Source organism: Achroia grisella, unplaced genomic scaffold (genome assembly GCF_030625045.1).
Source record: "Achroia grisella isolate CSIRO2021 unplaced genomic scaffold, CSIRO_AGI_Agris_v1 utg1436, whole genome shotgun sequence".
Classification (NCBI taxonomy): domain Eukaryota; kingdom Metazoa; phylum Arthropoda; class Insecta; order Lepidoptera; family Pyralidae; genus Achroia; species Achroia grisella.
In genome coordinates, this window is record NW_026712633.1 from 34287 (window position 1) to 46098 (window position 11812).

The 11812-nt window shown below is 35.8% G+C and overlaps 1 protein-coding gene across 1 annotated transcript; it reads right to left on the reverse strand.

Moving 5' to 3' along the window:
- Positions 1-2136: 2136 nt before the first annotated feature.
- LOC131855500 (innexin shaking-B-like) lies at positions 2137-10595 on the reverse strand. The gene is made up of 3 exons (XM_059206779.1): positions 10364-10595; positions 4345-4468; positions 2137-3067 (listed from the first exon to the last, which is right to left on the reverse strand). Exons 1-3 carry the CDS (start codon positions 10578-10580, stop codon positions 2662-2664), a joined length of 747 nt encoding a protein of 248 aa, XP_059062762.1. The 5' UTR covers positions 10581-10595; the 3' UTR covers positions 2137-2661.
- Positions 10596-11812: the final 1217 nt, after the last annotated feature.

Below are 11812 nucleotides of genomic sequence, written 5' to 3' on the forward strand. Positions count from 1 at the left end.
GTACTCTTTTTTTTCACAATTCACATAGCGCCATCTAGACCCAAGTTAGTTAGCTAAAGCTTGTGTTATGGGTACTAAATAACTGATACATATACATAGATATTTTTTTGTAAATAAATCCCTATTATATATAGAAAACACCCAGACCGATACCAACAATCATACTCATGAATACAAATGTTTGTGCCGTGCGAGGAATCGAACCCGCGACCATCGGTCGTAAAGCGGTGTGCTAAACCGCTAGGTCAGCCGCCACCGAGGTCGTCAAACTCTTGGACTATAGTTTTATGCATTAAAAATGCATATAGCTGCTCTATAAGTCATTCTGCGGATTTCAAAACGGAAATGTAAGCGAGGTCAGAGATAACTCGCTCCCGTTTTCGTTCATTGAAGCTATAAAAGTGCGGGCGTTGGAGTTATTAAAGAAAAAAAATTTTTCATCATATGTACTATGCCCTCTAGAATAGGCAAACAAAGTCCATCTCATAGAAATCTACATTGCAAACGGTTTATTTGGTTTATATCCACGAAATTAACTGTTTTGGATTGGGGGATTGGAATGGTGCTTAATAACTTAATTGCTATATACCATGTTAGGTTGACCTCTATGTGGTTGTCTCTGATAACCATCGTGAAAAGTTCCTGGTTAATCCAGGACGGGTTAACTGACCTGATATCATGCTCATCTTATCATCCTCCACTGGCACCTCGACAGCGTATAACGTTAGCGCGCATTCATTAAAAAAACAGTTTGGGATTGAAATCAATATGATTGATACACACTTAGGCAGACAGTTTCGGACTTCGATTCTGTCGGTACTTCTTTATATGAAGTATAGTGTACTAGATTCTTTTGGATTCTTTTTTTGCAAACTCAATTTCATATAAACCAATCTAATTAAGGTATTCTGCATTCTCTAATATGCTTTTCAGAGTTTCTATTTGATTAGGACATTAAATAAAATACATAATACTTCCATTATTATTTATTCGATGTCTCCCATGGTAACTTTCTCATTTCGCATAATCCATTCACTAAAGTATTAATTTTTGGCACGATATTTGGCATTTATAAGAAGTAACTACAATACTGAATATTATCGTGATATTGTGGTGATTAATTATCTGGAATTTTGTGTGTAATTAGGACGTGTATAGAAATAACATTTAAATAAATTAGTTAGGTATATATAATTTTGTAGGGTAATTGTTGGAATATTTCAATATCGACAGCGTTCAAGTAACGCATCGACGTACAAAACTTTTACTTTATTTAAACAGTCAAAAGCAAATAAAATTGGACATTAACATTTTTCGTATCCCAAACCAAATACGGCTGTATGTTCTCATTTCTTTGTTATTTTAGTCAACAAGTTAGAATAATAAATTAGAACTAAAATGATACAAGCCGATTGATTCAGCATTACGGTTAAATACTATTCATATAAACACAACAATAGTTCCAACATTTCATAATCATCTAGCACGAGATAACGAATCAGACACAACAAAGATTTCTTCTCATAATATTTCGATCGAATCTAGACATTAAATTTAGAATTTGGCCCAATTGGTCCTTATCGGCCTTTAATTTTAGTAATAAGATTAGAATTTTAGAAAACAACGGCCAATTTGCACTAACACACTATGCCACTAAACGTGGTCTAGATTCTAACTACTCAATCCTAGTTGATAATACTTTATTTCTTCATTTAGAGAAACTAAAACACTCGTTCGCTCGTTTTTAAAACACAAGCCCCAATTTTGTTACACTTATTCAAAGCATACTTGAACGAGGATTACATTATAAAGTTCACTTAGGATTCTACAGGAAATATTATTAATCCATTAACACCTATAAGTACAGCTTTAATTAATGTAACTGACTCGCTCAAAAATGCTCTGGAAAATAACGTAAAATGTCTTTTGGCACGCAAAGTGATTTTGGTCTGTCCAAATCATAGATATCTGTACGAACTTGAGTAATCCTAACAGTTTAAGGAACTTTTTATTCTCCAACTAGAAAATTTCCCAGTATCTACTATGCTACGTTACATATATTAACCATTAGTTATTGCGTTTATAATTGTTATTGCTTTTATATTTGTTTATTATTTGGTCTGTCAAATCTTTTGTGAGAAATTGTGTAAAAAAGATAAAGTTGTGTGCCTTATTTGTGTGCTTACATTCAATTTATATCTAGAATAGAGAAAAGATAGCGGTTTGAATTAACTACGAGCAGCAAAACTATGAGTAAAATATTTCTAAAAGTTGAACACTAGTAACTCTAACGGGATAGCCGTCATCACTGACATTTAAAAGGCCTTCGATAGGATTCATCCTGAGATCACGTTCTTAAAGATTAAGTACAAACTATTATTGCGTGTTTAGAATTGCACTGTTACGATTCTTATAATTACAGATAGTATCGCATTAAAGAAGTCTTTGATACACTCCGTAGTATTGTCTATATCAGGCGTGGGGTGCTTCAGGGCAGCCGACTAGGTCCGCTTGTCACGTCTCCGAATTGAACAAAGAGTTTCTTCTCTTTGACTCATTACGCACTTATTTAGTGGTTTCGAGCGTGACTCACACGGGCGGGTCCATGTCGCGCTGCAACGACGTCAGTCACGTGTGGAATACCCACCCGGGGATCGGAGGTCACGCGTCCGGAACACCGTGGATATGATGCTGATAGTTGTGATTCAGTTTGTTGGCAAACTCGTGCATTATATCTCTGAATATCACCGAGTCGAGATTCTCTCCGAGTATGTACAATAAGTACCAATCGCCCATCTTGCTTCTCCTTACTATCGTGTCGACATTGTCGCGTCTGACCAGTCTGAATCTCATGCGCATCATGTAGACACGCATTCTTGGGGAGAAAATGATCACAAGCCTGTACAACAACGTGATGAAGGTAAGGAACCCGAGGATGACGAACCAAAACCAGAGGAAGACGTAGATCTTCTCGTTGACCACATTCAACGGTAGAATACAGAGAGCATCGTGCCGCTCGACTTCGCCTGACGAGCCGAATTTGTTGAATAGCGTGCATTTCACCATTCTGTAATAGATAAAAGATTGCTTATTAATTACAAAATATGGCATGAGTTTTATTGTTTTACTTATTTTAAAATAAATAAAGAGTCTGAAAGAGACTTAACTGCATGAGATCTTTAAATAATTTAAAATTCTGCTGTCAAATCTCCATCCAGTGGCTGCCTAATATATATTAATAGCAGTGTTAAAGAATATGATAACAGGTTTATGTATGATATTATTGCGACTGAAGGAATGTGCATCCATGGCATCCACCGATGAGCGTCCTTTTTATTTTCTAATAATTGGAATAACAGTGAAGCTTACACCAGAATGTCACTGACAGTATCAATACCACGTAAATCACAATACACATTCTGTCAATTACCATTCCTTTAGAGCCATTCTGTAAGCATCACATACGAATTCAAAATTAGAATCTGCGGTAAGATTACATTACAATACATTGGTTTTCTGTAAAACTTAATAGCGTCTGCAGTGCCACACGCTCGAGAGCGGGATCGAGGCACTAGTGTTTTTTTCAGAAATATAGGCAAACTCGATAGCTCAGTAGAAACTTTATATTTGGGAATGGATACGGGTGCCTTGAGTGAAGCGATGACTGAAATGTTGATAAAACGTTTACTGAATACAAATGTTGGTCTCAGGTATGGCTCTGTACCAGTGTCGACTCTGTACCAGTGTCGAAAACAACAACTTGCGCTATCCTTCATTCATTTCCTTTCCGAAGGGCCAAGTGTAAGTTGTCATGCCTCTTTATCATGTAATGTCACTGACATATTTCATTCACTCTTCTATCGAAAGAATCATCTGGAGCTTGAAAAAAGCAAGCGGCTTGCTTTGTTTTCTAGGCAGACTAGCTTTTGCTCGCGGCTTCGCTCGCGTTAATTTATCCCTTTAGGGGTAGAATTTATCAAAATCTTTTCTTAGGGGATGCCTACGTCATAGTAGCTTTATGCATGCAAAATCTCAGCCCGATCGGTTTAAAATTGACAAAGTTTCATACCCTATTTTATCCCCTTGAGGGTAGAATTAATCAAAATCCTTTCTTAACGGATGCCTACGTCATAACATCTGCATGCCAAATTTCAGCCCGATCCATCCAGTGGTTTGGACTGTGCGTTGATAGATCACTACGTCAGTCACCTTTGAGTTATATATTAATATATTTTAAATTTAGATTTAGAAGTCAGTGACTGTTCATAAATCATGGACTTGTTTTAGAATTAATATTGCGAGTAATGCTATAATAGAAGTTGGAGTGTAAAATACTATATTTACCTTGGAAATATGTAAATCATGGGATCCACACGATCCTCCTGGTCCGACTCCATATACGCTATCACGTCTAGTCCGAACGTCATGAACTCGCCGTCGAAGAAACGGTTCATCAGGAACATTTGCCCTGTGGAATAAATGCAGTATATTAATAACAAAAAATGTGTTAATTTATATTTCCGGCGAGGGAAAGATCTGTAAAGAATGAATTTCGAAACACAGATGGGAAGAACGAAGGTACCAATTTATTTTCTTGCCAGATCTTCTCAACTAAAGTAGCCAAACGAACTAGACAATATGGATACTGATAAAAAAAATACATGCGTAAATTTGAATTGTTACACTCGTGAAAGTGACGTGCTCGTGGGGACTGATCTATTCAAGTCAGAGCAGAGATTTAATATATTTTTATTATTCATTCATTGCCTTGCCTTTATCCCATTATTTGGGGTCGGTGCAGTATGTCATTCTCTTCCACTGCTCTGTGTCGGTCGTCATATCTAAACATACTCTTCTTTTATTCATATCATCTTTCACACAATCTATCCATCTTTTCTTAGGGCATCCCCTCCCTTTACATTATTATTTATTATTATTATATTTATATGCAGGTAATTGCTTCTTCAAAGTGTTTCCGCCAATTTTAACGGCGTGGGGTACAAGCTTATTATTCTGTGGGTATAACGCAACTTCCGGTCGCGTTTCCAATAACAAAAACGGGTGCGTTCAGTGCGATCGAAATTTGCTGTCTCCGTTGTCCTTACACGTGTGCGGGCAGGAAAACGGCGGATATGAATTTTCATACTTCTTCACTATATAGTACAAAACAATATCGCTGTCTGTCTGTCTCTATATATGCTTAAATCTTTAAAACTACGCAATGGATTTTGAAGCGGGTTTTTTTAAATAGTTAGAGTGATTCTAGAGGAAGTTTTATATAAATATAATACATGTACAACCGTGCGAAGCCGAAGCGAGTAGGTAATAATCTATTAATGGTATAATGCAAAGTCTCTGTTTTCGCCCATCTCTTTCTACGCTTATTTATACAGCTAAAGTATCGCTAAAACACGAGAATGACTGAATCGATTTGGCTAATTTTAGTCTTGAAATATTCGTGGAAGTACAGAGAAGGTTTAAACGGCGATGTAATATGAAGAAATTGCATGTAAAATATAAAAATCAACAATTTCATTTTCCCATATTCTATTACCTGTCAAACAGGGTGCGTTTAGAAATTTATTGCGCAACTAAACTTCTATAATATTTAATTTTGAGGCAGAACGCAGTTCGTGATGTCAGTTAGTTGTATTATATATAATTGTCGCCATATTGTAACGATACATTTGCCGTTTGATATAATGTTTGTACCTCTTCTTTACTATATGTTGCAAACAAAGTATATTCTATCTATTGTATATTAATAATTTGAATACGCAGAGTAGCAAAAATAGGGGATGAAACTTTGTCAATTTTAAACCGATCGGGCAGAGACTTTGCATGCATAAATCTACTATGACGTAGGCATCCCCTAAGAAAGGATTTTTATAAATTCCACCCCTAAGGGAATAAATTAACGCGAGCGAAGACGCGGGCAAAAGTTAGTTTGTTTATAAATACATATATTTTCTTTTGTTTGCATCGTTTATCTTAATTATATTTGTTTCGGCATTAAAAAATATATACAACCCTAAATTGCCACTCTTCTACTGTCTCTTCTATTTACCTCTATTTTTAAGTAGGGTTAGTCGTAACATATATAACTGACAGCAATGTAGCTGAGAATTAAGATAATTTGGTCGCACCTTTATCGTTAGTATGCAATTATAATAAATAACCATGGACAATTAACACAGCGCCATCTAATCCCACGGTAAGCAGGACTTGTGTTGGGTACTCGACAACTGATATAAATACTTAGATATCTTTTTTTGTAAATACATAGATAATATATCTAGAAAACACCCAGACCGATACAAACAATCATACTTATGAGTTTGCACCGTGCGAGGAATCGAACCCGCGACCATCGGAATTAAAGCGGTCTGTTAAACCGCTAGACCACCGAGGCCGTTCCAAACTCAAGTCCAGCGAGTGCTTGACGCACTTTTTATGGCCAAACGAGTCCGTAAACATCTTCTTACTGAAATATCAGCGGCACATCTGCCGCGCGCCCGCTCTGAATCGCCAACTAGCCCTCTCTTGTACCGTCCATTGTAAATCATAACATATTGAATTAAAAAGAAACATAAAAACAACATTTACTGCGACAACTTCTAATACCCGATATTGTTGACGTGTGCGATTAAAAATATGCGAGCGTGTTTTGTTTTGGATGGCTTTAATGGCTCATACAGATATCATTCTAAAACTACTCGCACCAATAGAAAAATAAGCACTTTCTATTTATATGTATATTATGTATGTAATGACAAACAAAACGTATTTAAGTATACAAGCTAGTAACATCTTTATCATAGCACTTACTTGATATATATCATTATATTTCGCCCAATTTACATAATATCGTGGTAGATTATCGTCTGTGTTTTTTTGATTAATAAGCTAATAGCTATTCCCACCACTTTGTCCGAGTGGAATAAGTGAAGAATGACGAATTTCCATATAAACTTTCACTTTCAAGTTTCTAGCTTTAAAAATGACGATGCAAAGGCCTATACCACTTTATGTGCTCCTGGTAACCGTATTCGTTAATCACGTGGCCGACGTCCCACTCGATTGACAGCACCCCACTCGATTGACAGCACTTCTGTATGGGAACATCTCCTACAGGAATATACAGTCCTAGTATCCCGTCGCTGGAAAACACGTGACCTGGCGTAGCGTTTGACTTGACTCGAACGCCGAAATAAGAAGAATAAAAAACATACTAACCTAAAAAATAAGATTATACTTCCATACAACCTTTCACCTCCCCTTTCAACCCCTTACAACCCTTTTTCGGATTAAAAAGCCTATGATGTTCTTTCTCAGGGTCTATTTTTTTTTACTAATATACAATAATGGAAAATATTATTTTAAAACTGGGTTAATTCTACAATACTCTGGATAAATATTTTATTTTCATTCCAACAAAACTACACGTCAAAGTCCCTCCTACACTTAGAACCCACGCATTACCAAGCCATCATGATCATACAGTATCTGCAATTAAAATCCAAAGGCCATATCTGCCATGCCAATCCATGCCACTTTATGTGCTCCTGGTAACCGTATTCGTTAATCACGTGGCTGACGCCTCGCTCTATTCACAGCGCTCTTGTGTGGAAACATCTCTTACAGGATATGCAGTCCTAGTATCCCATCGCTGAAAAACATGTGACCTGGCGTACCGATTGATTCTAGTCAGAAACACGACGCCAATTTGAAGATAAAAAATAAGTTTCAAGCTATAAATATTACGTTATTTCCATACTACCTTTCACCTCTCCTGTCAATCCCTTACAACCCCTTACAACCCTTTTTTAGCATTAAAAAGCCAATGATGTCCTTTCTATAATTTGTTACTGTAATCCATATTTTATTTTCATTCCAACAAACCGCACGTTAAAGTCTCCTCCTACACTTAGAACCCACGCATTACCAAGCCATCATGATCATCCAGTATATCTGCCATGCCAATTCATGCCACTTTATGTGCTCCTGGTAACCGTATTCGTTAAACACGTGGCCGACGCGGCGAAGCCCCGCTCTATTCACAGTGCTCCTGTGTGGGAACATCTCACAGGAATATGCAGTCCTAGTATCCTATCATTGGAAAACATGTGACCTAGCGCAGCGATTGATTTTCTAGTCAGACACGAACGTGAAATATGAAGAAAAAAAAATACGTACCTAAAAAGTAAGGTTCAAGCTTAAATTATGACAATACTTCTATACATCTCCCCTTTAAACCGCTTACAATCGTTTTACAAAGTCTATGTCCTTTCTTAGGGTAAAGACTATGTTTGTACCAATTTTCATGTAAATCGGTTCAGTAGTTTTGGTGTGAAAACGCGACAGACAGACAGGCAGACAAAGTTACTTTCGCATTTGTAATATTAGTAAAGAAGTAAGGATTAGTAAAAATAATACTGTAAAGTATATTCAATATTTCAGTACTTTTTGTATGAAAGAGTAACAAACATCCATCGATCCATCCATATTCAGTCGACCAATATCTATAGTACAAAACAAACTCTGCTTAGTTTAGGGCCAGCCGGTAAAAAATGGGAGGTACGCGTATCGAAGTCTCTTGTGCTGTGCATGGGTATAGGCCACAGTTACTATCACTTACTATCAGGCGGTCTTCAGCTTTTAAGCCATTGCAGTTACCTAAATAATGTCATGATTATTACCTTATAATTTACCTACCATTTCTCATCTTTCAAACCAAAAATATAGTTAGGAACGATGCTTGGCGTCTGAAATACTCGTTAGTAAGACAGACGAACCTACTTTGATGACTTTGCAAACTACATATTTATGATTTTCTGAATTTCCGAAAATTGTTTGAATACTGGTAATACACCCACAATTTGTTTACAATATTACAAATATAATGGACACATACAGAATCAGGAGAGACGTAGTCACACAAACGACTTTTCTAGACCTTTCTAGATGTTTATTACCCCCAATTTGTTTACAATATTACAGATATATACAAATAATGGACGCGTTTCGGAATCGGTGTAGTGTCACAGAAAATGACTTTTCTAGACGTTTCTAGATGTTTATTACCCACAATTTGTTTACAATATTGCAGATATATACAAATAATGAACGAATTTCAGAATCACAGGAGACTTTGTCACACAAAACGACTTTTCTAGACGTTTCTAGATGATTATTATCCACAATTTGTTTACAATATTTCAGATATAATAAAATAATGAACGCATCTCAGAATCAGTGTAGACGTTGTCACAGAAAATGACTTTTCTAGACGTTTCTAGATGTTTATTATCCACAATTTGTTTACAATATTACAGATATAATGGACGCATACAGAATCAGGAGAGGCGGACGAGACCTTTCTAGATGTTTATTACCCACAATTTATTTACAATATTACAGATATATACAAATAATGGACACGTTTCAGAATCGGTGTAGACGTAGTCACACAAACGACTTTTCTAGACCTTTCTAGATGTTTATTACCCACAATTTGTTTACAATATTACAGATATATACAAATAATGGACACGTTTCAGAATCGGTGTAGACGTTGTCAAACAAACGACTTTTCTAGACGTTTCTAGATGTTTCTATTTTAGCGAACATAGTCGTTTAACTAAAATTGAATATCCTGCGAGGCAGCGGCGGTGAATGTAAGTGGGACGGGAGACGCGGCCATTTCGCTGTAGTGCGACAAAATAGAAAACACGTTTTGTGTATCTATTTGTGTTGTTCTATATGGTATTGAATATTTAAGAGAGTGGAGACAAATTTGTACATTATTTCTACTTCCAAGCAGTTTTACTGTGTGATTTTTCATTGGGTTAATCAATTTTCTGCCATTTAGTTAATTTTTGTTGTTATATCTTCAATTTTTATGTTGTAATTTCAACGACCTCGGTTATCTAGCGATTTAGTGCACCGCTTTACTTCCGACGACCACGGGTTTGATACCTCGCACGGTGCAAACTTTTGTATACATGAGTATGATTGTTTGTATCTGTCTGTATGTTTTCTATGTATGTATTTATGAACAAAAATATCTATGTTATTGTATCAATTATCTAGTGCCCATAACACAAGCTTTAACTAGCTTAATTTGAGTCTAGATGGCGCTATGTAAATTGTCCTGAGATTATTCATATTATTATTATAATATATATAAACTTTAATTTGAACACTTTTGTATACTCATCTTTTATTTTTAATCTACCGATCATTCGGAAAGCTGTCTTATCACAAGATGAACGAGTAACAAACAGGCGTGTTACATGTTTGAATAAATCTTGTAATTTTACATTTTCTAATTGAAATGTATAAGCCATAAGAACATACTCACCTATAACATTTACAAGAGCAAGTCCCTCGCACAGGTAGTACCTGTACGCCCACCAGTTGTGGTATCTCAGGTTCTCCCACAAGTAGTCCAGGATCAGTTTCTTCTTCGTCTTCTTCTCTATCTCGGTGCACACGCCCACGTCCAAGTCCATCATGAGGGCGCGGATCTTGCCACCCTCCCATGACTTCCACAGCCATCGGGGAGCGTAAAACAACATCGCCTGCAACAACCGATAAAAAAAAAATTAATTACTAGCTGTGCCCGTTTTACCCGCGTGTTTATAGCCTATGCCTTATTCTGATGTATAAGTTATAATTACCGTAAAGTTTCATCAAAATCCGTTCAGTAGTTTTTGTGTGAAAGAATAACAAACATACTCACAAACTTTCGCGTTTATAATAAAAATAAGATTATTATACCTTAATATTAGATATTAGGTTATCAATAAAAATAGAAATAGAAATAATCTTTATTCAAATAAACTCATTACAAGCACTTTTGAATAGTCATATTTTGATTCTACCACTCATTCGGAATGCAGGTTCATCACAAGAAGAATGAGCAAGAAACTTGTGTGTTGCTCTTTTTAATAGATGTTTTTTATATAAATACGTATAATATATAAATACGTCAAGCAAACACTTGGTATCCCTCTTTACGGAAATTATCCGGACAGAAGAGTATGTAATTTCGCAAAGTAAACAAAACAAAATAGTTTATATAAAGAAGGAGTGCCGAACGATAGTATTGTTTTATAATTATGCATAAAAATACATTAAATCAAAAACAAAAACGTTACTTGACACACACACGCTTATATACTCCTTTGTTTATTGTCTGTTCTACTATCAGTGCCTGTGATTATAGAAGTATATGACACGAACCTTAATAATCTTCAAACTTGTAATTTAAATCAATTATGGTAGAATTTCGAACACCTAGCGTGCACAAGTTATTTTAAATATGCCAAAAAGGGCAGTCAAACTCAAGAAAAGGTGTTTCACAACCAACTGATATTATAGGTATAGAGATAAACACGTTCAAACATACACTTATGTATAAATAAGTATAGATTGCGAATCCGAAGATAGAATCAGGGAAAATGAAATAGCGAATATAAACTGTTTTATTCAAATGCAAATTATTTTTATTTCATCCTACGTGCACCTGAATCTAGGGCATGATGTATGTTCTAAAATTTATTCACTATTTGGCCGTGATTGATTTACAGACGTCCAAATATTTAACCATACGTACGTCAAAACATTTTCCGAAACTTTCTCATTATATATATATATACCAATATAATATTGGTGAAGAGTTTATTTGTTTGATCGTGCTAATCTCTGGAATTATCGGTTGGATTTGAGAAATTCTTTTTGTATTTGATAATGCAACTGTTATAAATGGAGCTGGTCGGGGCACTTAGCGCGATACAGAGACAAGAGA

Coding starts and splice junctions, on each gene's coding strand:
- LOC131855500 (XM_059206779.1), bottom strand. CDS start 10,580: ATGTTGTTTTACGCTCCCCGATGGCTGTGGAAGTCATGGGAGGGTGGC. Junction 4,469..10,363: donor TGCTCTTGTAAATGTTATAG/GTGAGTATGTTC, acceptor TTTATTCCACAG/GGCAAATGTTCCTGATGAAC. Junction 3,068..4,344: donor ATGATTTACATATTTCCAAG/GTAAATATAGTA, acceptor TATCTATTACAG/AATGGTGAAATGCACGCTAT.